The following is a 24,195-nucleotide window of genomic DNA, read 5'->3' as shown; positions in this document are numbered from 1 at the left end:
CCTGGTGCCTGGTGTTGGCTTAGTGGTTAGGGTGACGGCTTGGGATCCTAGGATCCTGGGTTCGAATCCCGGTCGATCGCTGAATTAACGCCAGGGGGGTTGCCTCAGCCTATCATCCTTCCGAGGTCGGCTAATTGAGTACCAGCTTGCTGGGATGAATGATCACGGTGTGTACCCCGGTTTAGAATAGGTACACCGTATCCCTGTGCATCGTAAAAGGCGACCAAGGGTTGGCGTCAGGAAGGGCATCCGGCCATAAAGACACTGCCTCAAACAGGGAACCATGATTGTCATGGGGCCCGCAAGGCTAACCCCCGCTCTCGGGGGGAAAATGGCCTTAAAACGATCATGCATTCATTCATTACCGGGGCGAGGGTTCGTTACTGGATTTTTCCTCATCGATAACCTAGCAAATCTTCCCTGACATGGCTGTGTTAGTGGACTTCAGGAAGCACTGGCAATAAGGGCAACTTCTGCAATGGCCGATGACCGCACACAGACTTTGAATGAGGTCAGAGGTTGAAACCTATAATTCAGTTCCATGGAGGAGGAATGACATGGATTGATCACCAATTACTTTGTCAACCCCTCATCGTCTGACAGTGAAAGTGGTCGTAATAGGAATGACATTGAAGAAACGCCTCATCTCCCTTGTGTTGATGATATAAATGCTGATTATTTTTTTTCGTTTTTCTTTTTGTATACTGAATCGAGGCTCGTGAAAGAGCTAACATTTATTTCACAAACAAATCAACCAGACAAACAAAATATACAAAAAGAGGGAGCGGAAGACAAGATGGGGAGAGAAGGGGAAGCACACAACCACAACATTTGAGAGCAGGGAGAAGTGTGGGAGGGAGAGGGCTTGGGGGGAGGAGGCATGGGAAGGGGGGGGGGCAGGGGGGGGAGAGGTATAAAACACAAGGGGACCGAAAATAGCGGGGGTAGAAAAGATCAAGGTTTTGGATGGGGGAGGATAAGAGATGGTGGTGAACAGCTGTTTTAAAGACCTGGAGGGTGGAGTGGGATTGAAGAGAGTGAGGGAGTTTGTTCCAGAGGCGGGAGAAAAGAGGAATGAAGGAGTGAAGGTGAGCAGAAAGTCTTGATTTTGGCAGTTTAACCATAAGAGGGTTGCAGGCAGATCTTGCGCGACCTGTAGGAATATTTGGGGGACAGAGCCCAAAGACAGCTGGGGGGGGGGGGGGGGGCAAGGCCAGAGAGGAGTCGGTAGAAGACGGAAAGACCACCAACCTGCCTGCGGTGAGTGAGTGAAAGGCCCTTGGAGTTAGCTTCATCGAGGGAGATTCCAATGATTCTGAACGCTTTGGTTTCAACAGCGTGAAGACGAGCTAGGTGTGAGGCAGGAGCACCAGACCAGAGGGGAGAGCAGTATTCCATAGAGCTGCGGATGAAAGCCTTGTATGTGGTGAGGAGCTCAGGTGTGCCAAGGAAGGACTTCGCACGACGGAGGATGCCCAGTCGGCGACTGGCTTTGGAGGCCAGATTTAAAATGTGGTTTTCCCAGGAAAGATCATGGCAAATAGTGAGACCCAAAAGCTTGAGTGACAACTTCTTGGAGAGGATTATTCAGAAAGTGGATGGGAGGGTTGTCCAGTCGGTCTTTTCGGAGAGACATCGAAAGAGTGTGAGATTTATCAGGATTGAAAGACATGTTCCATTTGTTTGCCCAGTCTGTGATTCTGTCCAGGTCTGCAGAGAGTGAGGAGGCTGCAGACTGCCGATCTGAGGGATGAGGAATGGAGCGACAGAGAGTAGAGTCGTCAGCAAAGAGATAGAGAGAATTTTCAAGAGAGTCAGAGAGATCATTGATGAAGACCAGAAAAAGCACAGGGCCCAGAACACTACCTTGGGGAACTCCAGCCTGAACATGAAGAGGAGATGAGAGAAAACCATTCAGGGCCACACGTTGACTACGACCAGAGAGGAAGTCCGCCAGCCATGCGTGGATATTTCCATGGATACCAAAGGAGGAGAGTTTGGTGAGCAGAGCAGGGTGCCAGACCGTATCGAAGGCACGTGAAATGTCAAGGGAGACAGCTCTAATTTCCTGTTTGGCGTTGAGGACCTCCATCCATTGTTGAGAAAGCAGAAGCAGCATGTCCAGAGTAGAGTGACCAGGTCTGAAACCAAATTGATGATCAGAGATCAAGCCATTGGAGAAGAGGAAAGATTTCATATCTGAAGCAATGATGGATTCCATGACTTTGCTGATAATTGGGAGAAGGCTGATTGGTCTGTAGTTGCTAGGATCTGTTTTTGCACCTTTTTTGTGCAAAGCGGTGATGTTGGCTGATTTCCAAGCAGATGGCAGATGACCTTGAGCAAAAGAGAGGGTGAAGAGAACAGAAAGAGGGAGTGAAAGAGCGGAAGAACATGATTTTAGGACCCGTGGGCTGATGCCGTCAGGACCAGTTGCAGAATCAGAGTCGAGGGTTGACAGAAACTTTTCCACCTTGTCAGGAGGAAAGGACACAGAGTCCAGGAGCAGCTGGGTACGACTGGGTACGGTGGGTACAGAGAGGGATGGGTTTGGGACACAAGATTTAGAGGCAAACACAGAGTTGAGGCATTCAGCTTTTTCACGTGCGGAGTCAGCCGTTAAGCCGTTTGAGGTGAGGGAGGGGATGGAGGGGGAACAAACACCAGAAACAGATTTGACCAGACGCCACCAGGATTTGGAAGAGGGAGACAGATAAGAGAGTTCGGTCTTGAGAACGGTGAGATATTGTTTCCTGGCTCTCCTGAGGGTGGACACACAATGGTTTCGGGCTTTGTGAAAGGAAATGAGATTTCCTTCCATTGGATTTGCTTTCCAGGAGACGAAAGCAAGTTGTTTCAGGGCAACAGCCTCACCACAAGATTCCGTGTACCATGGACGGGAGGAAGGGTATGACAACTGAAGACGAGATGGGATAAATCTGTGCATGAGAGAGAGCAATTTACTTTGAAAGAATTCCCAGGATGAGTTGATGTCAGAGGCGGTAGAGATGGGAGACCAGTCCAGATGATTGATGGCTGCTTGAAGACCGTGCCAGTTGGCCTGAGTGAAATGCCAGACTCGTCACCGCTGAGGAGGCTCTCTGAGAATGGTCAGAGAGATGTCCACTTTGACAAGCACATGATCAGATGAGCCGATTGGAGCAGAAGAAGAGCACCAGACATTTTCAGGGAAGTTAGTCATAACCAAGTCCAGAAGAGAAGATGCTCCGTTGACTGAGATCCGGGTCGGGAAATTGACAGATTGTGTCAGTCCCAGTGAGTCGCAGAAGTCCTTTGCTGAAGAGCCATGGCTGGTGAGAGAGGTACCCACACCCAGCCAACTGGCATGGTGACAATTGAAATCACCACATACGAGGAAGAGAGAGTTGGGATGGGTAGATAGAAGTTGGTCCATATTATCAGACAGCGAGATGTAGATGGAGTCATCACTGTTTGGTGGACGGTGCAACACACATATGAACAAAAGGTGGGAGGGAAGGGGAAGCCGTAGCGCTAATGTCAATGTAACCGGGCCTGCCAAGGCAGCAAGCATAGCAGCGATAACTGCATATCATCAAGCGATAACTTGATGATAAGGTAACGATGGAGCTTTTTGCGGCATGTTGTCTTTGATGTGAATTTAGAGATCAACATAATATACATAATTTGAGAAGGTTGCAGTTGTGCATGCGTTTCATTTCTATGCACTCCTGAACCGCTGGACGGAATGAGTTGAAACTGGTGGTTATACTCGAGGTCTGCCCGCGAAGGTTTCAGGAGGTCGAAAGAAAATTACAAGCCCTAAGGGTTCAGGTTGGTCGGAGGACCCCAATTCTGTCCAAGTGAATGTGTGCCTTGTAGCACCGCCTGGTGTGAGAAGGGGAGGTGAGCATGAAAACTTGGACTTCGGACATGGCATAGGCCGACGTTGGTATCCCCAAGCGGCCTGACCGAACCTGTCTGGTTTGTACATAATTCCAGAAAATCTCGGAGCGCTCACTCGCAGGATCCCCAAGGCCTATATAACTACACTTACATATTACCATCTACAAATTGCGTATGCATCTACATAATGCACATCCATCGCAAGTATCCACTCGTTCATGGGAGCCCCGACGGCCATATAACTGCACTCATATGCGACCATCTACACATTGCGTATGCATCAAAATCATACAAACGGGGAAATTGGCCCATCCATAAACACGGGTTCTTTGCTAGTAAATACAAAACAATAATATTTGACAGGAGGTGAAATGAAATGCAATATCGTTAATGTTAATGCAAGCGTTAAAAGTAAATCGATTATGCCGGTTAGCTAACTGAAACTTATAACAAGTGCCATTAGTATTGAAGCAAAACAGGCAGCTTGAGCAAGAGGAAGCTGCGGCCACATTCGATAAAATGTCTGGGTTCTGGCTGAATGCCCATTGTGTGGTCTGGAAACTGCAAGACTGTGTGTCAACGATTTCCCTACTGATCTCCATTCCTAAGTAATTAAACATTGAAAAATTATTTGGGATCTGGTTTAAACCGGTTTTATTGCTTGACAAAATTTGTGACAGTTTGACAGTCAATATAATTTGCCATTACGAGGGAAGAAGCTGGCAAGGACTCAAATCATTAGTGAGGGCCACAACAACCATTTCTACCAGGTGTAACAGCAATATTGAAACGAGGTAAACGATTTAATAACATGTTAACGCATACAGGATTAGAAACGGTGTTCGTTATTGTGTTTCGTTTCAGATTAGGTTTTAAGGTATGGCGAAGAAACGGATCATTTGGACTGGCAGAGCAACGTCTGCAGCTATCAAGGTGTGCTCGAAACTGGCTCAATTGTTCAAGCTCGAGATCATTCAAACATCAATTCGGTGTGATTGAATCTCCGTCCACGTTTGTCACCGAGACCGAGAAGAGCGGACCTCATAATACATACTGTAGGTTGAGTCAGAAGCACTTGGAGCATATTTGTTGCTTTTGAAAAATAAAAAAAGAAATAAAACACGTACAGTTATTTAGCTTCAAAGTTTGTGCATTACCAATGTACTACTGAGATTCTACAAGCTCAACTGTCATATGTTCAGGTAAAGGGCCGACCACTTTGTTGACGCAAAATGTGATCAAGGTTATGAACTGCAATGGAAAATGTGTAGCTTACCTGGACGCCATGAATGGCGTCATGTCCAGGTCAAGTGGGAAGGAGACGTACGTCGTAATTTTTCGACGCAGTTTTGCTGAATGTTCAAACCTCTGCCAGAAAATAAAATGGTAGATAAATTAACAAGAAGAGGTCATGCGTAGCACGATACTTGCAAAATCCCCCCCCCCCCCAAAGTTTTCCATTGATACAGCAAATTGTCCATTTCATCAAGATTAAAATTGACAATCTTGATCAAAGCTCGGATCAACAGGAAGAAAAGTGACGATTTTTCAGATGAAAAATGATGATTTTGTAAGGTTGACCTCGAGTTGACCTTTGACCTCAAAAATATTTGGTTCCCCTATTTAGTGACTTAATGTGCAAATGCTGTTCAATTTTCAAGTTAATCGGATGAAAATTGAGGATTAAAAAAACTTGGCCTATGTTGACCTTTTGGCCTATGTTGACCTCAAAAATAGTTGGTGGTTGAATTCAATGACCATATATATAAATCCTCTTAGAATTTCAAGTCAATCAAATGAAAATTGGTGATTTTAGAAATTCGGCCTATGTTGACCTTTTGGCCTATGTTCACCCAAAATATAATTTGTGGTTGAATTCAGTGACCAGATATGCAAGTCATCTTCAAATTTCAAGTCAATCGGATGAAAATTGAGGATTTTAGAAATTTGGCCGATGTTGACCTTTTGGCCTATGTTGACCTTTTTGCCTATGTTGACCTTTTGGCCTATGTTGACCTCAAATATACTTGATTGTTGAATTCAGTGTCCAGATATGCAAGAACTCTTCAAATTTCAAGTCAATCAGCTGAAAATTGAGGATTTTAGAAATTTGGCCTATGTTGACCTTTTGGCCTATGTTGACCTTTTGGCCTATGTTGACCTCAAATATACTTGGTGGTTGAATTCAGTGACCAGATATGCAAGTCCTCTTCAAATTTCAAGTCAATCGGATGAAAGTTGAGGATTTTATAAATTTGGCAAAGTTGGTGACCTTTGGCCTATGTTGACCTTTTGAACCCAAAAACAATAGGCTTCTCAATTGGGACGACCTATACAACTTGGTGAAGTTTCATGACGATCGGTTTCGAATTGTGACCTGTAGGCCGGTGACAAACAAACAGACAAACATGAAGACGTCATGCAGAGCATGATACTTGCAAAATCCACCCCCCCCCCCCCTCCCAAAGAATTTTTTTTTACATTGATACAGCAAATTGTCCATTTCATGAAGATTAAAATTGACAATCTTGATCAAAGCTCGGGTCAATAGGAAGAAAAGTGACGATTTTTTTAGATGAAAAATGATTTTGGAAGGTTGACCTTGAGTTGACCTTTGACCTCAAAAATAGTTGGTTTTCCTATTGAGTGACTCAATATGCAAATGCTGTTCAATTTCCAAGTCAATCGGATGAAAATTTATTATTTTTCAGATGAAAATTTATTTTCGAAATTTGACCTCGAGTTGACCTTTGACCTTTTGACCTCAAAAATAGTTGGTTTTCTTATTTAGTGACTCAATGTGCAAATGCTGTTCAATTTCCAAGCCAATGTGATGAAAATTGACAGTTTTTCAGATGAAAATTGTTTTTCAAAGTTTGACCTTGAGTTGACCTTTTGACCTAAATAGTATGTTTCCCAATTCAATGAGGCAATATGCAAATGCTGTTATATTTTCAAGTCAATCGGCTGAAAATTTACGATTAGTCAGATGAAAATTTACGATTTTGGAAGTTTGACCTTGAATTGACCTTTGACCTCAGAAATAGTTGGTTTTCCAATTTAGTGACTCAACATGCAAATGCTGTTCAATTTTCAAGTCAATCGGATTAAAAATGGCCATCTTAGAAATTTGACCTCCAGATGACGTTTGACCTTTGACCTCAAAATCAACAGCCATCTCAATTGTGACGACCTCTTACTCTACAACTTGGTGAAGTTTCGTGACGATCGGTTTAGAATTGTGACCTGTAGGCCGGTGACAAAGAAACAGACAAACAGACAGAATAACAAACGCACACGACCAATAAAATCTTCGATTTTGCAAGTAATAAAGACGCCATTTCCGACGGAACCAAATAAGCAAAAATATAATTGGGTGACATGATCTTTAAGATTTCAGACCATGAGCAAAAGGGCGTAAAAAAAAAACATTTGGCACGAAAAGCACAACGATCCTCGAGTTTGCATTAGTTGAAAGCTCGTTTCCAACGCATCTAATAAGTGCACTTCTTCTTCTTCTTCTTCTTCTTCGTTATGGACCACAATTATTCCCACGTTCTTGTGGGATTGGCCGAGAGGATGGGACTTGGTCCAAGTCTTTCACGAACTGGATGCCCAAGCCTGACGTTCCACTAAAGCAAGCGAAGGAATTTGTAATTTGTTCACGGTGCGGGTGATAGCTCCCTTATTCTTAGCGAAGGGCACCATCGGATCTATAACGTCCACTAACGAATCACGGCAGACGGGTCGCCCAGTTTAACGTCCATCCGAGAGAGATCACACACAGTGATGAATCACCTGCCTGTGAAACACCGGGATGACAATTTATGGCTGGGTAGTGGTTCTAACCCAGGCTCGACACCTTAGAGGCAAGCGTGCATATACCTCCAGGCCATCTTGCCAGGCCTAATAGACAAGTACATACACTAAATATATAAATAGTAGTTTGGTGTTATTGCTCATGAGAAACAATTCCACTTTGCAAAATTTGTTTGATTGTACTCGTGCACTACATTCTGACTTCAAGTTAAACTCGCCTGAAAAATCATGCCACCAAAGGCATTGCACGTAGCCAAGGTGCAGGTTTCTAAAGGCTCAAATGGAATCCTGGATTTAAAAGCAAAGCCAAAGAGCCAATCAATCGACATTCTGTTTTAAGAGGCAGAGATGAAAGGGAAGGCATGCATATTGCAGTTATCAAATCCTCACGACTTCCTTTTTAAATCCCAGTATTATCAATGCTTTAACTTTTCTACAAAGTGCCTTGTGCCAAACTAAAAATTCACAAACCATCAAAATTCTTACTAGAATTATCTTTCATAGTTTCGGAAGAAGGAATTTGATGAATATAATAGTTTTAGGAGAAGAAGAACTAGTTTTGCTTGTGAAGCTAACCACCCTGGGAAGCAAGGACAAGCGAATCGCCCTGGGAAGCAAGGACAAGCTAACCGCCCTGGGAAGCAAGGAAAAGCTAACCGCCCTGGGAAGCAAGGACAAGCTAACCGCCCTGGGAAGCAAGGACAAGCTAACCGCCCTGGGAAGCAAGGAAAAGCTAACCGCCCTGGGAAGCAAGGACAAGCTAACGTTTGGCCATTAACTCTTCATCGAAGAGCTCTTTTGCTCTAATGAAGGGGGTTCATGCCCGATACATCAGCTTCTCCTTACTTCCCACCGTGCCTAGCGTATTCCAATTAACGGTGTCTTGATTCCATCCATTAACCTGAGCAAGAGCGCCAAACGTAACTGGACATCAATTTTGAATGTTTAGCATAATTAACCCATGCACGCGAACTGAAAAGCGGGTTAAGCAATTGGTCCACGTCCTTCCGTCCTACAAACGTCAGTTTATGATCGAGGAACAAGTTGTTTCAATTGAATTTGATCTTTTGAACACAAAAACGGAATATGAATAGGGAGACAAGTCTTACGTTTTACCAAACTTTGTCTCTAAACACGACCTGATCGCACATGTGCAGAGAGCTGTGAGATAAATGTTTTACTCCGTCCGGCAGTCAAACAAAATTAAAAATAGGGGCAATACCCCTGAGCGCTCACCTGGTAGAATAAAGCAGTGTACCACACTGACTAAAAGTATTTTAAAAAGTATCACGGTATTTTTAACCAATTTCAATGGTTGCTAGAAGACAGGGGCGCATGTACAATCACACTATCATAATCACAAGACTTTTAGCAAACAAACAAAAAAGTAACCACCTCAGACCTTTTACCTCCTCATACCTCGTAGTTCATACCTCCTCAGACCCCAATTTTTCGAATGCCTTGAACAAAAATTGGTACATCGCGGGTGATGAAGGTTGTGGTGAGGTTTCATTGAAACCGTGCGTGTAGTTTCAGAGAATAGAGCAAATACCTACTTTGGGGGGCAACCCCCCCCCCCCCCACCAAACACTCCCTTAGGGCCCAGTTTTCTAATGCTGTAAAGAAACTATGGTACATCATGGGTGTTGAAGGTTGTGGTCAGGTTTCATCAAAATTGCGTGTAGTTTCTAAGAAAAAAGCAAATGCCTATTTTGGGGGACAACGACCCCCCCACACGCCGTAGATCCCCTCAGGGCCAGAATTTTTTTTAAATGTCGTGAACAAACTTTGGTACACCGTGGGTGGTGAAGGTTGTGGTCAAGTTTCATCGAAATCGTGTGTGTAGTTTCAGAGGAAAAAGCAAATTCCTATTTTGGGGGGTCAAACCTAGATGCACTTTGACCCCCACTAGACCCCATTAGACCCCGATGTTTTTTTTAATGCCGTGAACAAACTTTAGTCACAACATAACAAGCATCATTTGTGCCAAATTTGGTCACAATCCCTTCAACGGCTTCGGAGAAGAAGTTGCAAGTGTTGACGGACGGACGGACGACACGCCATCGCATAAGCTCCACAGAACTACGTTCCAGGTGAGCTAGAAATCATTCCAAACAGAAAACTTCCAATTTTTAAGGACGTCATAACAGACACAAACAACAGGCATGAAGAACTAATCTAACGTGTTAGATAGGGTGGTGTAACAGACAATGGGTTAAAAAGGCGGTAAAATCATATAATTTTATTTAAATTGAGGGCTGAGGCACCTACTTGAACATTGCACAAGTTAACATGTTCTATGAACTCTCTAGGTAAATATTGTTTCAGCTTCAAGTCTGTGAATACCGGTATCTTAAAATATTTCAACGTCAAAGTGCAAAATGTGAATGTCTTAAAATTGTCTTCGTTGAAAAGACCATCAAAGTGCTAATTCTGAAATTAACTGACATTGAACAGGTGATGTTACACCTTGATTTGATTTTTAATGGCAATGTGTGCATTTGGTGTGGTTCTCACCTTGAGATGAAAACATGCAACAATGGGCAGTTTTTTCATAGTAAGCTGCTTAGTGGACTCTTGGTAACTATGGCAACCACTGCATTTGATTTTGGCACTGCTCCCCAGGTGTTCAGGCCTGGTGAACCTGCAGACATACATTAAAGCGTTCAGAGTAATGTCGGGAAAAGGATCCAACAGAAAACCTCTAGGTGTTACATGGCACACACTGCGACGGATGTGCTTAATACCCTGTTGCTTGGCCACCTTTCGTCCCTGGAAAAATGACCAGACAATATCTACGCAATGGCATGTGAACAGTAACGAGGCACCTGTGATTTTCATAAGTTACTGGTGACTTCAGTACTTCAGCGATGAGATCATCGACAGAAAGCTGACACACACCAATTAGTTTCTCAACTTCTCAAAACAGAAATCAGAACTTCTTGTCCACACAAACAGAAATGGTTCAAGAGATAGCCTACCAAAGGAGAGTACTGATAGCAAATAGATACCTCTCAGCTTTGCACCGAAGCTAAAGGTATCTGTCAACCACATTTCTCCCAAGCCCACACACCCCTCCACCTTCTTTCCCTGGTTCCTTTGAACAACCAGTATTGTAAACCGAGTCTAACGGGATCTAGTCTAGTCTGGGTTAGATTGACAACCTGGCTATAAACCGTCAGATTGGTGCGTCGCAAGCTGGACGATGCATCGCAAAGTGTTGTCCCATGGATGGACGCTAAGCTGGGTGTCCCATCTGTGGACGATAAAGATACCACAGCGTTTTCGTGAAGAGTAGGCGAGTTATCAGGAGCGGCATGAACAAATTCCAAATTCCTGTGCTAAAATGCAGGTGAGTTGCCTGGTCTTGTCGGATATACCTAGACACCAGTTTATATGACTACCTATCTCAAAGAGTGGCATCTGTGAAGTCTATAGCTCCCAAAGTCCCAAAATGTAAAAATAAATATTAAAAGCACAGCCAGAAATAATCATTACAGCCACTCCCAATAAACGGTGGTAGGGCAGCGGGAAGCACCTCCGTAAGCAGTCGGTCAGTGAAGTAGGACTCGTGAGTGGCACAGTGCCAGTGGGAGCGTGCTTCTCGCCATTTGTTATCCCACCACCCTCCGAGTTGGGACTCAATGGCCAGAAGGAAGAAGAAGAACCAGGGAGATCAAGGCTGATGTCCCAAAATGGATCTATTGTTGTGGATACGCCACTAGAACAGATACAAGAAATGATGGATCAAGTAATGAGGTCCACATGGAGGGACGACGCGACTCGCCCTCGCCATGATGGAAATGTCATTAACTTTGCAAACTTTGACAAGCAAGAAGAGAAACCTCACTGGGAACCTTCAACATCTGCTTTTAGAGGCAGGTCTAGCCAAACATGCAAGGATACTTGATGTGAACAAGTCCAGTGTTTTGAGCAATTAGAGTAATTACTTTTCCGTTTAATTTGGCTCGTTCCTTAGCGTGCTTACTTGCAAACTTGGCAGGTCACATCTGACTGCAGGCCTCCAGTGAAGATCTGATCAATGATGCAGTTGCAATGGTTTGGATGTGTTCCCTTCTTGCCATTATCATCTCCTACTGACATCAATGACAGGGCAGGTGAAAACATAGGTGGTGTGAGGGCAGGTGAAAACATAGGTGGTGTGAGGGCAGGTGAAAACATAGGTGGTGTGAGGGCAGGTGAAAACATAGGTGGTGTGAGGGCAGGTGAAAACATAGGTGGTGTGAGGGCAGACAGCCCGTAAGGTATAAGGTGTATGTAAGGAGGGTAGGAATAGAAGGTCTCATAAGACGGCAAAGTGAGTGACCTAAAAAGGTGACCTGAGGCAGTGACCTAAAAAAAGGTTGTTTGGGGGCACAAGCACGAGTGAGTAGGACGAAGAGTGGAGGGTGGGGAAGGGGCGAGGAGGGGAGGTGGAAGACGGAAGGCCTATACTAAAGTTCGACGAATTCGGTATGAGTGAAATCCATCATGATTGGAGGATGCATGATCACATGGCCTCAAGGCGCCATCTTGTTATCCACCTTCGCCGAGCGAAGCGCTAAATTGTGTGCATCTACATTATGTGGTCTCTGTCATATTTACATTACACCATCATTATAATTTTTCATTTTTTAGTCGGTTTTGGGTGGAAAGATGCTGTGCTGTTCATCATGGGGCAGTTACAATCGATCAGACAGAATAAGGAAGATCCGTCTTTATCCTCGTGATCAAGAAAGGAGGAAAATATGGTAAAGTAAAAGTTCGTCGTGTGGAATGGAGAGTCAACAAAGACTCGTTTCTGTGTGTGGTATTGAGAATAATTCTGTTGCTGTTAAAACGAGATAAGTAGAATTATTTTCTTTCCTTTTTTAAGGCCATTTTCCCTGCTAGAGCAGGGGTTAGCCTTGCGGGCCCCATGACAATCATCATGGTTTCCTTTTTGAGGCAATGTTTTTATGGCCGGATGCCCTTCCTGACGCCAACCCTTCAGTCGCCTCTTACGACACGCATACGACACGGATACGGTGTACCTATTCTAAACCGGGGCACACACCGGCAAAAACGAGATAAGTAGAATCAGGACAAATAAAGAAATAAACTTAAATGGTAATTGATCCACCATAAGAGAAAGGGATTCCCTTTTACAGATTCCATTTCTCTCATGGCGGATCAATTACCATTTAAAGTATTTACTTCGTACTTGTTTTGACATCTCTTTCCACCCAAGGAGTTCGCTAATTTTGTGCTGGAATGATCGATTACACGCCAAGTTGAATCAGGAATTGTACCATGTGACATCCAATGTCATGTTAATATGATCTTATAATGGACAATCTCTTCTGTTATGAATGCGATAAAAGTTTTGGTCCAAATAATAAAATAATCAGTACGTGCCGACATGCATACAGTCATGTGAAAAAGTACGTACACCCCATGTAAAGTTTTGACTTTTTCAACATATTTCAACATACAGCTATTTGATCTTCATTTCAACAATATTGAGAGATAAAGATGATATAATATAACAAACATCATGAAACATTTACATTTTGTAGTCCATTGTATAATTTATATAAACATATATGCAAATTTCGCATGTGGAAAAAGTAAGTACACCCTTGGCTCTAATAGGTGGTATTGCCCCCTTTGGCAGAAACAAGCTCAAGTAGGCGTTTCTTATAACTGTCTACCAGTCTCTGACATCGACTGGGATAAATTTTTCCCACTCCTCCATGCAGAATTCTTTCAGCTGTGTGATGTTTGAGGGGTTTCTTGCATGCACAGCTAGTTTCAAATCCCCCCACAACATCTCGATGGGATTTAGATCCAGGCTTTGACTTGGCCATTCCAGAACCCTCCATTTATTTCTTTTCAGCCATTCCTTGGTGGATTTACTGGTATGTTTAGGGTCATTGTCATGTTGCAAGGTCCACTTTCGGTTGAGCTTCAACTTTCCAACAGATGGCCTCACATTATCCTCAAGCACCCTCTGGGACAATGAAGAATTCATAGTTGATTCTATGATAGTGAGCTGCCCAGGCCCTATTGCAGCAAAGCTGGCCCAAACCATAATATTTCCACCACCATGCTTTACAGTTGGTATCAGGTTCTTGTGGTCAAATGCTGTCTTTGGTTTTCACCAAACATGTCTTCTGGTACTATGGCCAAATAGCTCTACCTTTGACTCATCTGTCCAGAGCACATTGTTCCAGAAGTGCTGGTCTTTGCCTAGGTGTTCATTGGCAAACTTTAGTCTTGCCCTGATGTTCTTTCTGGACAGCAAAGGCTTCCTCCTGGCACACCTCCCATGCACATCAAATTTGTGCAGCCTCTTTCATTAGAAAGTTTGGTAGCCATTAGTCCGGGTAGACTCATGCACTTTGACATCAACAGTGGCAAGAGCTACCTGTTGGTCCCGTGATGACATTTTGGGGTTCTTGGAGACTTCTTTCAGCATCTTGCGGTCTGCTCTCGGGCTGAACTTGCTGGGGCAGCCTGGCCTGAATAAGTTGGTAGTTGTTTGGAATCTTCTCCACTTGTAGATGATCTTCCGGACAGTCGAATGATTGATTTCAAATTGTTTGGAGATCTTTTTAAATCCCTTCCCAGACTCGTAGGCATCTATAACCTTCTTTCTGAAGGCCTCAGAGAGCTCTTTTGATCTAGGCATGGTGACGCCGCACACTTCAACAACAAAGAGTAAACCAAATTAAAGGTCTCAGGTTTAAATAAGACAGGTTCCTCCAAGATCCTCTCGAATGATGTTCTAATCATTTGCACCTGAGCTGGTGCATCTTATTCTCATTTTAGGTATTTGAAGTAGTGATAAATGTAGGGGTGTACTTACTTTTTCCACATGCAAAATTTGCATTTATGTTTATTTAAATTATACAATGGACTACAAAATGTAAATGTTTCATGATATTTGTTATATTATATCACCTTTATCTCTCAATATTGTTGAAATGAAGATCAAATAGCTGTATGTTGAAATATGTTGAAAAAGTCAAAAGTTTACATGGGGTGTGCTTACTTTTTCATGTGACTGTATGTCATGTCATGTCATATCACAGATTATTACATAAATGGGACCACACAGAATCATGAGTGATTCATACGTTACATGCATGAGAGTAATATTACTACTGTAGAAACCATGAAACGTCACCGAATGTGACGTGTTATCTCAGTAACGGGAAGCCGAGGTATAAGAAGCCTTGTCTGTGACTTGGCATTCATGGTGCATTCAAAGAGTTCATCCAAAGTTATTAAAAAGCTAGGTTCATGGCATAGGGTATTGAGGGTCTAATGGGGTCTGGAGGGTCTAATGGGGTATGGAGGGTCTAATGGGGTATGGAGGGTCTAATGGGGTCTAATGGTGTCTTGAGAGTCTAATGGGGGCTTGAGGGTCTAAGACTCCAAGGTGTCTTAAGGGTCTTAAGAGGTAAAAGTGTCTCAAGTATATTGAGGGTCTTCAGGGGTTAAAGAGTTTAAAGGGTCTAAAGTAAAAGGCCTGTAAAGGTCTAAAGGTCTCAAAAGTACGTTTCAATAGTATGTAATTAATACTACATGCATGACAGATGGGTTTGCCCCTGTTTGGAGAACACCCAGCGAGGCCTTCATCGGGGCCAAGCGAGCAAGGGCGTGTCAGGACCTGGTTCGCGCCATTGACCGAGTGGTTCGCACCAACCGGAGCTGTTTTCGGATGACTACTGTGACTGGCACTGGACATGCTGATGTCCTTGGACTTCGCGCCAGGCTCTGGGCCGACCGGACCGACGTGGTGTGGTGCTGACCGGGCAAACGTGGTGTGGTGTGGTGCTGACCGGGCCGCCGTGGTGTGGTGCTGACCGGGCCGACGTGGTGTGGTGCTGACCGGGCCGACGTGGTGTGGTGCTGACCGGGCCGACGTGGTGTGGTGCTGACCGGGCCGACGTGGTGTGGTGCTGACCGGGCCGACGTGGTGTGGTGCTGACCGGCCCGCCGTGGTGTGGTGCTGACCGGGCCGCCGTGGTGTGGTGCTGACCGGGCCGCCGTGGTGTGGTGCTGACCGGGCCGCCGTGGTGTGGTGCTGACCGGGCCGCCGTGGTGTGGTGCTGACCGGGCCGCCGTGGTGTGGTGCTGACCGGGCCGCCGTGGTGTGGTGCTGACCGGGCCGCCGTGGTGTGGTGCTGACCTGGCCGACGTGGTGTGGTGCTGACCTGGCCGACGTGGTGTGGTGCTGACCGGGCCGATGTGGTGTGGTGCTGACCGGGCCGACGTGGTGTGGTGCTGACCGGGCCGACGTGGTGAGGTGCTGACCGGGCCGACGTGGTGTGGTGCTGACCGGGCCGACGTGGTGTGGTGCTGACCGGGCCGACGTGGTGTGGTGCTGACCGGGCCGACGTGGTGTGGTGCTGACCGGGTCGACGTGGTGTGGTGCTGACCGGGCCGACGTGGTGTGGTGCTGACCGGGCCGACGTGGTGTGGTGCTGACCGGGCCGTCGTGGCGTGGTGCTGACCGGGCCGACGTGGCGTGGTGCTGACCGGGCCGTCGTGGCGTGGTGCTGACGGGGACCCCACAGCCATGATGCCCCATCCCCAACCCCCCCCCCCCCCCCCCTCCATGTTTTCAACATTTCCCAGTGTGTACTCTGGATTCGAATAGGTACACCGTATCCCTGCGTGTCGTAAGAGACGACTAAGAGGGTTGGCGTCAGGAAGGGCATCCGGCCATAAAAACATTGCCTCAAAAAGAGAACCATGACAATTACAACTACATATGGGCAGGGTACAGCCTGAAGTGGAGATCGGTTTCTGAGGTTTTGGACATGGAATGTAGGGACAATGACAGGGAGATCAGGAGAAGTGGTGGAAGTATTGGTCAGAAGAAGAGTGGACATATGTTGTGTGCAAGAGACGAGATGGAAGGGAAGTGGTGTGAGAATGGTGAAGGGTAGGCAGGGACAGAAATACAAGTTTGCATGGCAAGGGTGCCTGGAGGGCGTGAATGGTGTTGGTGTCCTGTTTTCTGAGGAGTTTGTAGACAGTGTGGTGAGTGTGACTAGAGTGAGTGATAGGTTGATGATGGTGAAAATGATGATTGGAAAGCTCTTGGTGAACGTCATTTCGGGATATGCTCCGCAGGTTGGTCGGAGCGATGAAGAGAAGGACAAGTTCTGGTGTACGATAGAGAAGCTGATGGAAAATGTGAAAGATGAGGAAGTTGTTGTGGTAGGAGGAGACCTAAATGGACATGTGGGAAGGAGTATGGATGGTTTTGAGGGAGTTCATGGGGGTTACGGATGTGGTTTGAGAAATGGAGAAGGTGAAAGGATTTTGGAGTTTGCTGATGGAGCTGATTTGTTGATTTGTAATACTCAGTTCCAGAAAGAGGATAATAAGCTTGTGACATACACGTCAGGTGGGTCGACGACAACCGTTGACTACCTGATGGTGCATAGGCGAGATAGGGGGCACCTCCGGGACACAAAGGTGACCCCGGGGGAGGAGGCTGTTTCACAGCACCACTTGGTTGTCTGCGACATAAGGGTGAAAGGTGCGAGGAGAGCTCGGCGGGTGAAGTACCAACCGAGAATGAAGGTGTGGAGGTTGAAAGAGGTGACAGTAAGGGAGGCATTAAAAGAGAGACTGAGTAGGGTAGAGGATGATGTGGTTGAGCTGAAAGTGGTTGGATGTCAATGAAAGCTAGTCTGGTGGGAGCCGTTGGTGAGGTACGTGGATGGACAAAAGGACCACCGAGGCACTCAGAAACATGGTGATGGGATGATGGAGTTGGAAAGAGGATTGACGAGAAGAGGAAGAAGTTCAAGGAGTGGCAGAAGGCGAAGGGTATGGGAGCTGAAACAGCAGAGCATGAAAGTTATAAGGCAGCCAAGAAGGCTGCAAAGAAAGAGGTAGCAAAGGCGCAGGAGGCATGAAGGAAGATGTTTGGAGAACGCTTGGATTCGGTAGAGGATCAGAGAGCAGTATTCAGAATTGCAAAGCAGATAGCGAAAGAGAGGTGTGATGTGATGGGGGTGAGTTGCTTGAAGGATGAAGTGGGACAAATCGTTGTGGACCCAGATGGAATTAAAGGAAGATGGAAAAGATATATGGAAATGCTGTTGAATACAGAGAAGGAATGGGATGGCAACATAGAGAGTAACCCAGTTTTAGGACCGGCAGAGAAGATAACTGAGAAGGAAGTCTGTAATCTGGTGGTGAAAGAAGGCCGCATTCCAGTGGATTGGGAACTGAGTACCCTCGTCCCTCTATACAAGGGGAAAGGTGATCCTCTGGAGTGTGGCTCGTACCGAGCGATAAAGTTATTGGAGCATGGAATGAATGTATTGGAAAGGGTGTTGGAGAGGAGGATAAGGAAGAAAGTGAAGATCGACGAAATGCAGTTTGGAGTTATGCCAGGAAGAGGAACGACAGACATGCTTTTTATTGTGAGGCAGTTGCAGGAGAAGTACATGGAGAAGAGGAAGAAGTTGTTTCTTGGGTTTGTTGATCTGGAGAAAGCATTCGATAGGGTTCCACGCAAAGTATTGACATGGGCATTGAGGAAGTTAGGAGTGGAGGAATGGTTGATCAGAGTAGTGATGGCAATGTACAAAAGAGCGCGCACAGCTGGAAGGATGAAGGACGGGAACAGTGGTGAGTTTGAGGTGAAGGTGGGAGTGTATCAGGGGTCGGTACTAAGGCTGGCTTCAGGCTTCAGGCTGGATTCAGGCTGGAGTTCCCCAAGGCAGTGTTCTGGGCCCTGTGCTTTTTCTGGTCTTCATCAATGATCTCTCTGACTCTCTTGAAAATCCTCTCTATCTCTTTGCTGATGACTCTACTCTCTGTCGCTCCATTCTTCATCCCTCAGATCGGCAGTCTGCAGCCTCCTCACTCTCTGCAGACCTGGACAAAATCACAGACTGGGCAAACAAGTGGAACATGTCTTTCAATCCTGACAAATCTCACACTCTTACGATGTCTCTCCGAAAAGACCTACTGGACAACCCTCCCATCCACTTTCTGAATAATCCTCTCCAAGAAGTTCTGTCACTCAAGCTTTTGGGTCTCACTATCTGCCATGATCTTTCCTGGGAAAACCACATTTCAAATCTGGCCTCCAAAGCCAGTCGCCGACTGGGCATCCTCCGTCGTGCGAAGTCCTTCCTTGGCACACCTGAGCTCCTCACCACATACAAGGCTTTCATCCGCAGCTCAATGGAATACTGCTCTCCCCTCTGGGCTGGTGCTCCTGCCTCACACCTAGCTCTTCTTAACGCTGTTGAAACCAAGGCATTCAGAATCATTGGAATCTCCCGCGATGAAGCTAACTCCAAGGGCCTCTCACTCACTCACCGCAGGCAGGTTGGTGGTCTTTCCGTCTTCTACCGACTCCTCTCTGGCCTTGCCCCCCCAGCTCTCTCTGGGCTCTGCCCCGCAAATATTCCTACAGGTCGCACAAGATCTGCCTGCATCCCTCTTATGGTTAAACTGCCAAAATCAAAATTCTCTGCTCACCTTCACTCCTTCATTCCTCTTTTCTCCCGCCTCTGGAACAAACTCCCTCACTCTCTTCAATCCCACTGCACCCTCCAGGTCTTTAAAACAGCTGTTCACCACCATCTCTTATCTTCCCCCATCCAAAACCTTGATCTTTTCTACCCCCGCTAATTTCACCCCAATTCCACTTTTTTGAGCTACCAACTTCTGTCCTGGAAGTCCTTGGTGTCCTTGGTGTCCTTGTGTTTTCCACGCCTCCTCCCCCCCCAAGCCCTCTCCCTCCCACACATCTCCCTGCTCTCAAATGTTGTGTTTGTGTGTTTCCCCTTCTCTCCCCATCTTGTCTTCCGCTCCCTCTTTTTATATATTTTGTTTGTCTGGTTGATTTGTTTGTGAAGTAAATGTTAGCTCTTTCACGAGCCTCGATTCAGTATACAAAAAAAATAAAAAAATAATTGTAGCAGTGATGGAGGTGCGGGCTCAGAACGTAAAGGAGGGTTTACCGTGGGATTGTATGCAGATGATCTGGTGTTGATTGCGGAAAGTATGGATGGACTGAAGGAAAAGATGAACAAGTGGAAGGAATGTATGGAGACAAAAGGTCTGAAGGTGAATATCGGAAAGACGAAGGTGATGGCAAATGGTAAAGCATGTGGTGAGGTGGAAAGAACTGGGAAGTGGCCCTGTGCTGTGTGCAGGAAGGGTGTCGGAGTGAACTCCATTCAATGTACAATGTGCGCTGAGTGGGTTCATCAAAAATGTAGTGGTCTGAGAGGGTCATTAACCAGTGTGGCAGCTACATTCAAATGTAAGGTGTGCACAGAGGGAGCTGCAGATGGAGGAAATGTTGAGTTGGATCTTGGAGACGGCGTGAAGCTGGAAGGTGTGAAAACATTTTGCTACCTCGGAGACATGCTGAATGGAGAGGGTGGATCAGACTCGGCAACGGTTGCTAGAGTGAGATGTGCATGGAAGAAGTTTCGGGAACTGAGTGGCGTGCTGATGAGGAGGGGAGTGTCGTTGAAGCTGAAGGGAAAGGTGTATGCTGCATGTGTGAGAAGTGTTATGATTTATGGGAGCGAGACATGGGTAATGAACGTAGAGCAGCAACGAAGGTTGGAAAGGGTGGAAATGCGAATGGTTCGATGGATGTGCGGAGTATCGTTGAGAGAGAGGAAGACAAATGATGAATTGCGAAAGATGATGGGAATAGAGCCTGTGATTGATGCTGTGAAGAGGAACAGGTTGAGATGGTTTGGTCATGTGTTGAGGAAGGATGAAAGTGACTGGTTGAGAAGAGTGATGGAAATGAATGTAGAAGGAAGTAGAGGACGGGGTAGACCGAGAAAGACTTGGCTAAAGATGGTGGAAGAAGAAATGCGGGCAAGGGGGTTAAACAAGGAGAGATGCAGAAAATAGGGCAAGATGGAGAAGATTGTCATGGGGACCGCAAGGCTAACCCCCGCTCTCGTAGGGAAAATGGCCATAAAATGCATGTTGTGTTGTTGTTGTATGACAGATGGGTGACAACATGGCGCCTATTGTTAAGTTCGCCGAACTCTAGTATTATGCGGCTCTGGGGAAGGCAAACCCAAAAAAGGAAAGTGAGAAAATTAAATGAAGTAACACGTTGCAGGACTTATTCGGTGAAACCTGCAGGGATGAATCAATAAATGGAGATGTAAAGCTTTCCAGAGCAACGTGCTCCATTTCAACATGAAACAAAAATGTTGTCATTCAATCAAAGAGATGATCAGAATGTCATTTGGAAACAGCTTAGCTATATTCTTACCCCATATTACCAAACGCTCTCAGCAATCCTCCTTTTCCCGACCACAGGGTCATACATGTCCACAGAATAATTCACCGCTCATTGTTCCTCTACCCGTGCTCGACTGCGCTTCTTTGTCCCCATTTTAGACTGGCCTCTCGGTATCAGTGCAAACCTGCCCAAGATATCTTGAAGATCTCATGCAATCTTCAAGCAGTCGGACCACCAAATGCCATGCCATTCTTTGTACATTATCATAGTTACCCAACACTCACTGAATGTTACCCTTTCACCTCATCATTGTTTTTGACTTCGGGCATTGTTTTAACAAAAAAGAAACGTCCATGAGGGTGAAGACGAAGCACGGTTTCAACATCGTTTTTATCAATAAACTGAAGGAGATGCCTGCAATAACATGAAGCCGACTAGTACGGCACTCGGTAGAGCGCACACCTCCGCCAGGCTGAACAATATACGTTTTGGATCTCAGTGATGGGCCGGATCTGGATTCGGACCTGAACCAAAATGGAATCGGCTTCTTGTTGTCACCCACCAAACTCATTCACTAAGTTTGGTCATAACTCATCCACAACTTTTTGAAATATCGTGTGACATATCGTTTTTGAGCCAATCTCTCAATGGTGAAGAATTACTTTAAAATTCCAGAATCTGGATCCGGATCTTCACCAAAATCTAATAATTTCGTTCTTCTCCACCAAGTTTCGTCCGAATCCATCCACAACTTTTTGAGATATCCTGTTCACAGACTAATAGTCCAGGGTGAAAACAAAACCTTCGGTGGCAGAGGTAACAAAAAGGGGAATACTACACATATATAGGGCGATCATATCGATTCTTGACTAATGGGGTGTGATGCACGAGGAATTCATCTCAGGGAGTTACACTGCCAGTTAGCACTCCGAGAGAGAATGCTATGCGATGGCCGAGCTCAGGTGCCGAGACGGTGCTATCTCCATGTCGAGGCTACACTTTTCCACAACACATCGGATTACAGCTCTCAATCATCCACATTCGCCTGATGTGTCAGGATCTTTGTCCCCTTTTGCCTTGGTCTGAAAACAAGGTGAAAAGCTTTGACATAAAAATGATGATATAATTTGACATAATAATGAAGCCAGTCTTCAAGGCAGTTGTTCACCACCATCTCAGGTCATCCCCATCCAAAGCATTGATCTTTTCTACACCTGTGAAACCACACCCACAACTCCCAAAATGTTGCTTCTGTATCCATCTTGGCCACACCTTGTGTTCTAACCTGACCCTCATCGTTAACTGCATCCCTTGATTGTCCATCTCCATCTACCTTCTCCTTCCACCCAGCCATTGTAGCTTCCCCTTTCTTATGTTGTGTCCTGATCTGTTCTGTGTCCTAGTTCTTCCACGACCCTGGGCCATGTATTTAAAAAAAAAAAAAGTCATTCAAAGTTCTCCAATTAAGATTCTGTAAGATAACTTTATAGTGTCATTCCCAGTAGTGCAGGAAACAAAGGGTTATATTACGTGTGTTGCTTCACATGATGCTTAAATTAAAGATTCCAACTGTCAGCCGTTTCCCAGGCAAGCAAAATTCTTTAAAACAATTAATGTTCAAAAATATTCTTGACATACTTCATAAAAGTTTTCTAAAATGCTACCAACTCATAAACGCTTCTGACAATGTATGAGATAGTAACTTGGACAACAAAAAACACGATAATCGTGGTGAGTAATGTAAACGAGTGCACCACCAAGATGGATACGTGAGGCGGAAGGGGTCGAGAAAGACATGCTGGTGCAGCCTAAAGTGCAGAGATGCTGATTTCACCCTTGCAGTGCCGGTGGAGAACATCGAGTGCGGCAATGAGGAACTCGTGTGCATCCTGCTGCTCGTAGCCAGCAAGGTGCCTTGCATGTGTCCACACGAGGTGTAAAAGCCGGTAGGGTATGTGGGGTGAGCGGAAACCGGAATAAAACTGCAAGGAGTAGATTCAAAGGGTAAGAAAATTAAACGGGAAGATGGAGGGAGGAGGGGAGGTGAAGGGGACTGGTGAGATGCAAGTTTACCAGTTACCTAGCAACATGTAACGATTTCGTCAACCCAAAAGCCAACCCATGCACAATTAAAACGAAACGTCTCCCCATTAGCATGACGATCAATCAACACCCAAAAACACAAAACAATTCTCTATTTAAGGGTTAATATAGGAAAGCCTCACACCTCCTGGAATAGTCGTGACATCTCGCAGACGAGGCACGAGTCAGGGCTTTCCATGGCGCAGCGGTGCCGGTCAGACAGGAAGAAATCCCGGAGTAATGGGGTGTGGGTGAGCGCCTGCACGATGCAGTTCATGAAGCAAGTATTTCCCAGGTTCACGAGGCCTCTGAGACCTGATTGGTAGACAAATAAATCGAAGGGCAGGAAGAAGCAGCAATGAGGCGAGGGAATTCCGGATTCAAAAGCGAAAGAACGTGATCTTCTCTTCCAACTACTCTCACTCTCTCATGCCCTTCCTGACTTTGTTGCTCTTTCCGTTCGTCTCCTCTCTCACTGTATTACCCCCTGTGCCTAAACATATCCAAGAAACCCATCCATATCTCATACCCATCTTGTTTCACATCATATGAACAAACAAAGGTATGCATAAAAAGTGTCTTAGACTGATTATATTTGCAATATTTACAAGCTGCTAGCACAGGTCCCACAAAGGAAAAGGCAATTCTTATAGAAAATCATTTTGGCCTGGTTAGTAGTTAAGCATTACAGATCCAACCAGCTTCAGGGAATAAGACATCAGAAAGAGCCAGTGCGTTAGAACAAGTACCAGAGAAGAGACAATCAGGGCTCCTGGCTACGTCCACTTTGTTCTTTTCTTTTTATGTATAAAAGTTGAGGTTCGTGGAGGAGTTGGAACATATAACGGATGTGGACATAACAGAACAAATGGAACAGTAGAAAGAGAGGTTGAGGGACAAAATCCAGGGAGACCCGGGGAAATGAGGGATGTGGGGAAGGATGAGGGTTAGGGGAGGACGCATGGGATGGACAAGATGAATGTAGAAGCACACTCGAGGAAGGAAAAACTGGAAACTTGGAAGGAGATGAGCTTAGGTGAGGGTTGATTGAGGTAGAAAGGATCATGGATTTGGATGGGGGATGATCTGAGATGGTGGTGAAAAGTTGTCTTGAAGACCTAGAGGGAGGAAAGAGATTGAAGAGAATCATGTGTAAGTTG

At 45.6% G+C, this 24,195-nt stretch overlaps 1 protein-coding gene across 3 annotated transcripts in view; it reads right to left on the bottom strand.

Moving 5' to 3' along the window:
• Positions 1–24,195, bottom strand: part of LOC137434388 (ubiquitin carboxyl-terminal hydrolase 22-like) — a 179,442-nt gene that overhangs the window by 24,138 nt on the left and 131,109 nt on the right. For 2 of the 3 annotated variants that reach the window (XM_068127339.2, XM_078785446.1), the window contains 6 exons: positions 23,181–23,350; positions 22,788–22,935; positions 11,693–11,798; positions 11,243–11,425; positions 10,222–10,348; positions 5,162–5,253 (listed from right to left, as the gene is read on the bottom strand). In XM_068127339.2, the coding sequence (XP_067983440.2) occupies positions 5,162–5,253; positions 10,222–10,348; positions 11,243–11,425; positions 11,693–11,798; positions 22,788–22,935; positions 23,181–23,350 (826 nt within the window). The remainder of the gene's footprint in view (positions 1–5,161; positions 5,254–10,221; positions 10,349–11,242; positions 11,426–11,692; positions 11,799–22,787; positions 22,936–23,180; positions 23,351–24,195) is intronic. The other variant, XM_078785447.1, reaches the window with a different exon arrangement.

This window comes from Myxine glutinosa, chromosome 10, assembly GCF_964187855.1.
Source record: "Myxine glutinosa chromosome 10, kmMyxGlut1.1, whole genome shotgun sequence".
Taxonomy (NCBI): domain Eukaryota; kingdom Metazoa; phylum Chordata; class Myxini; order Myxiniformes; family Myxinidae; genus Myxine; species Myxine glutinosa.
This window is presented reverse-complemented; position numbering and strand designations above follow the sequence as displayed.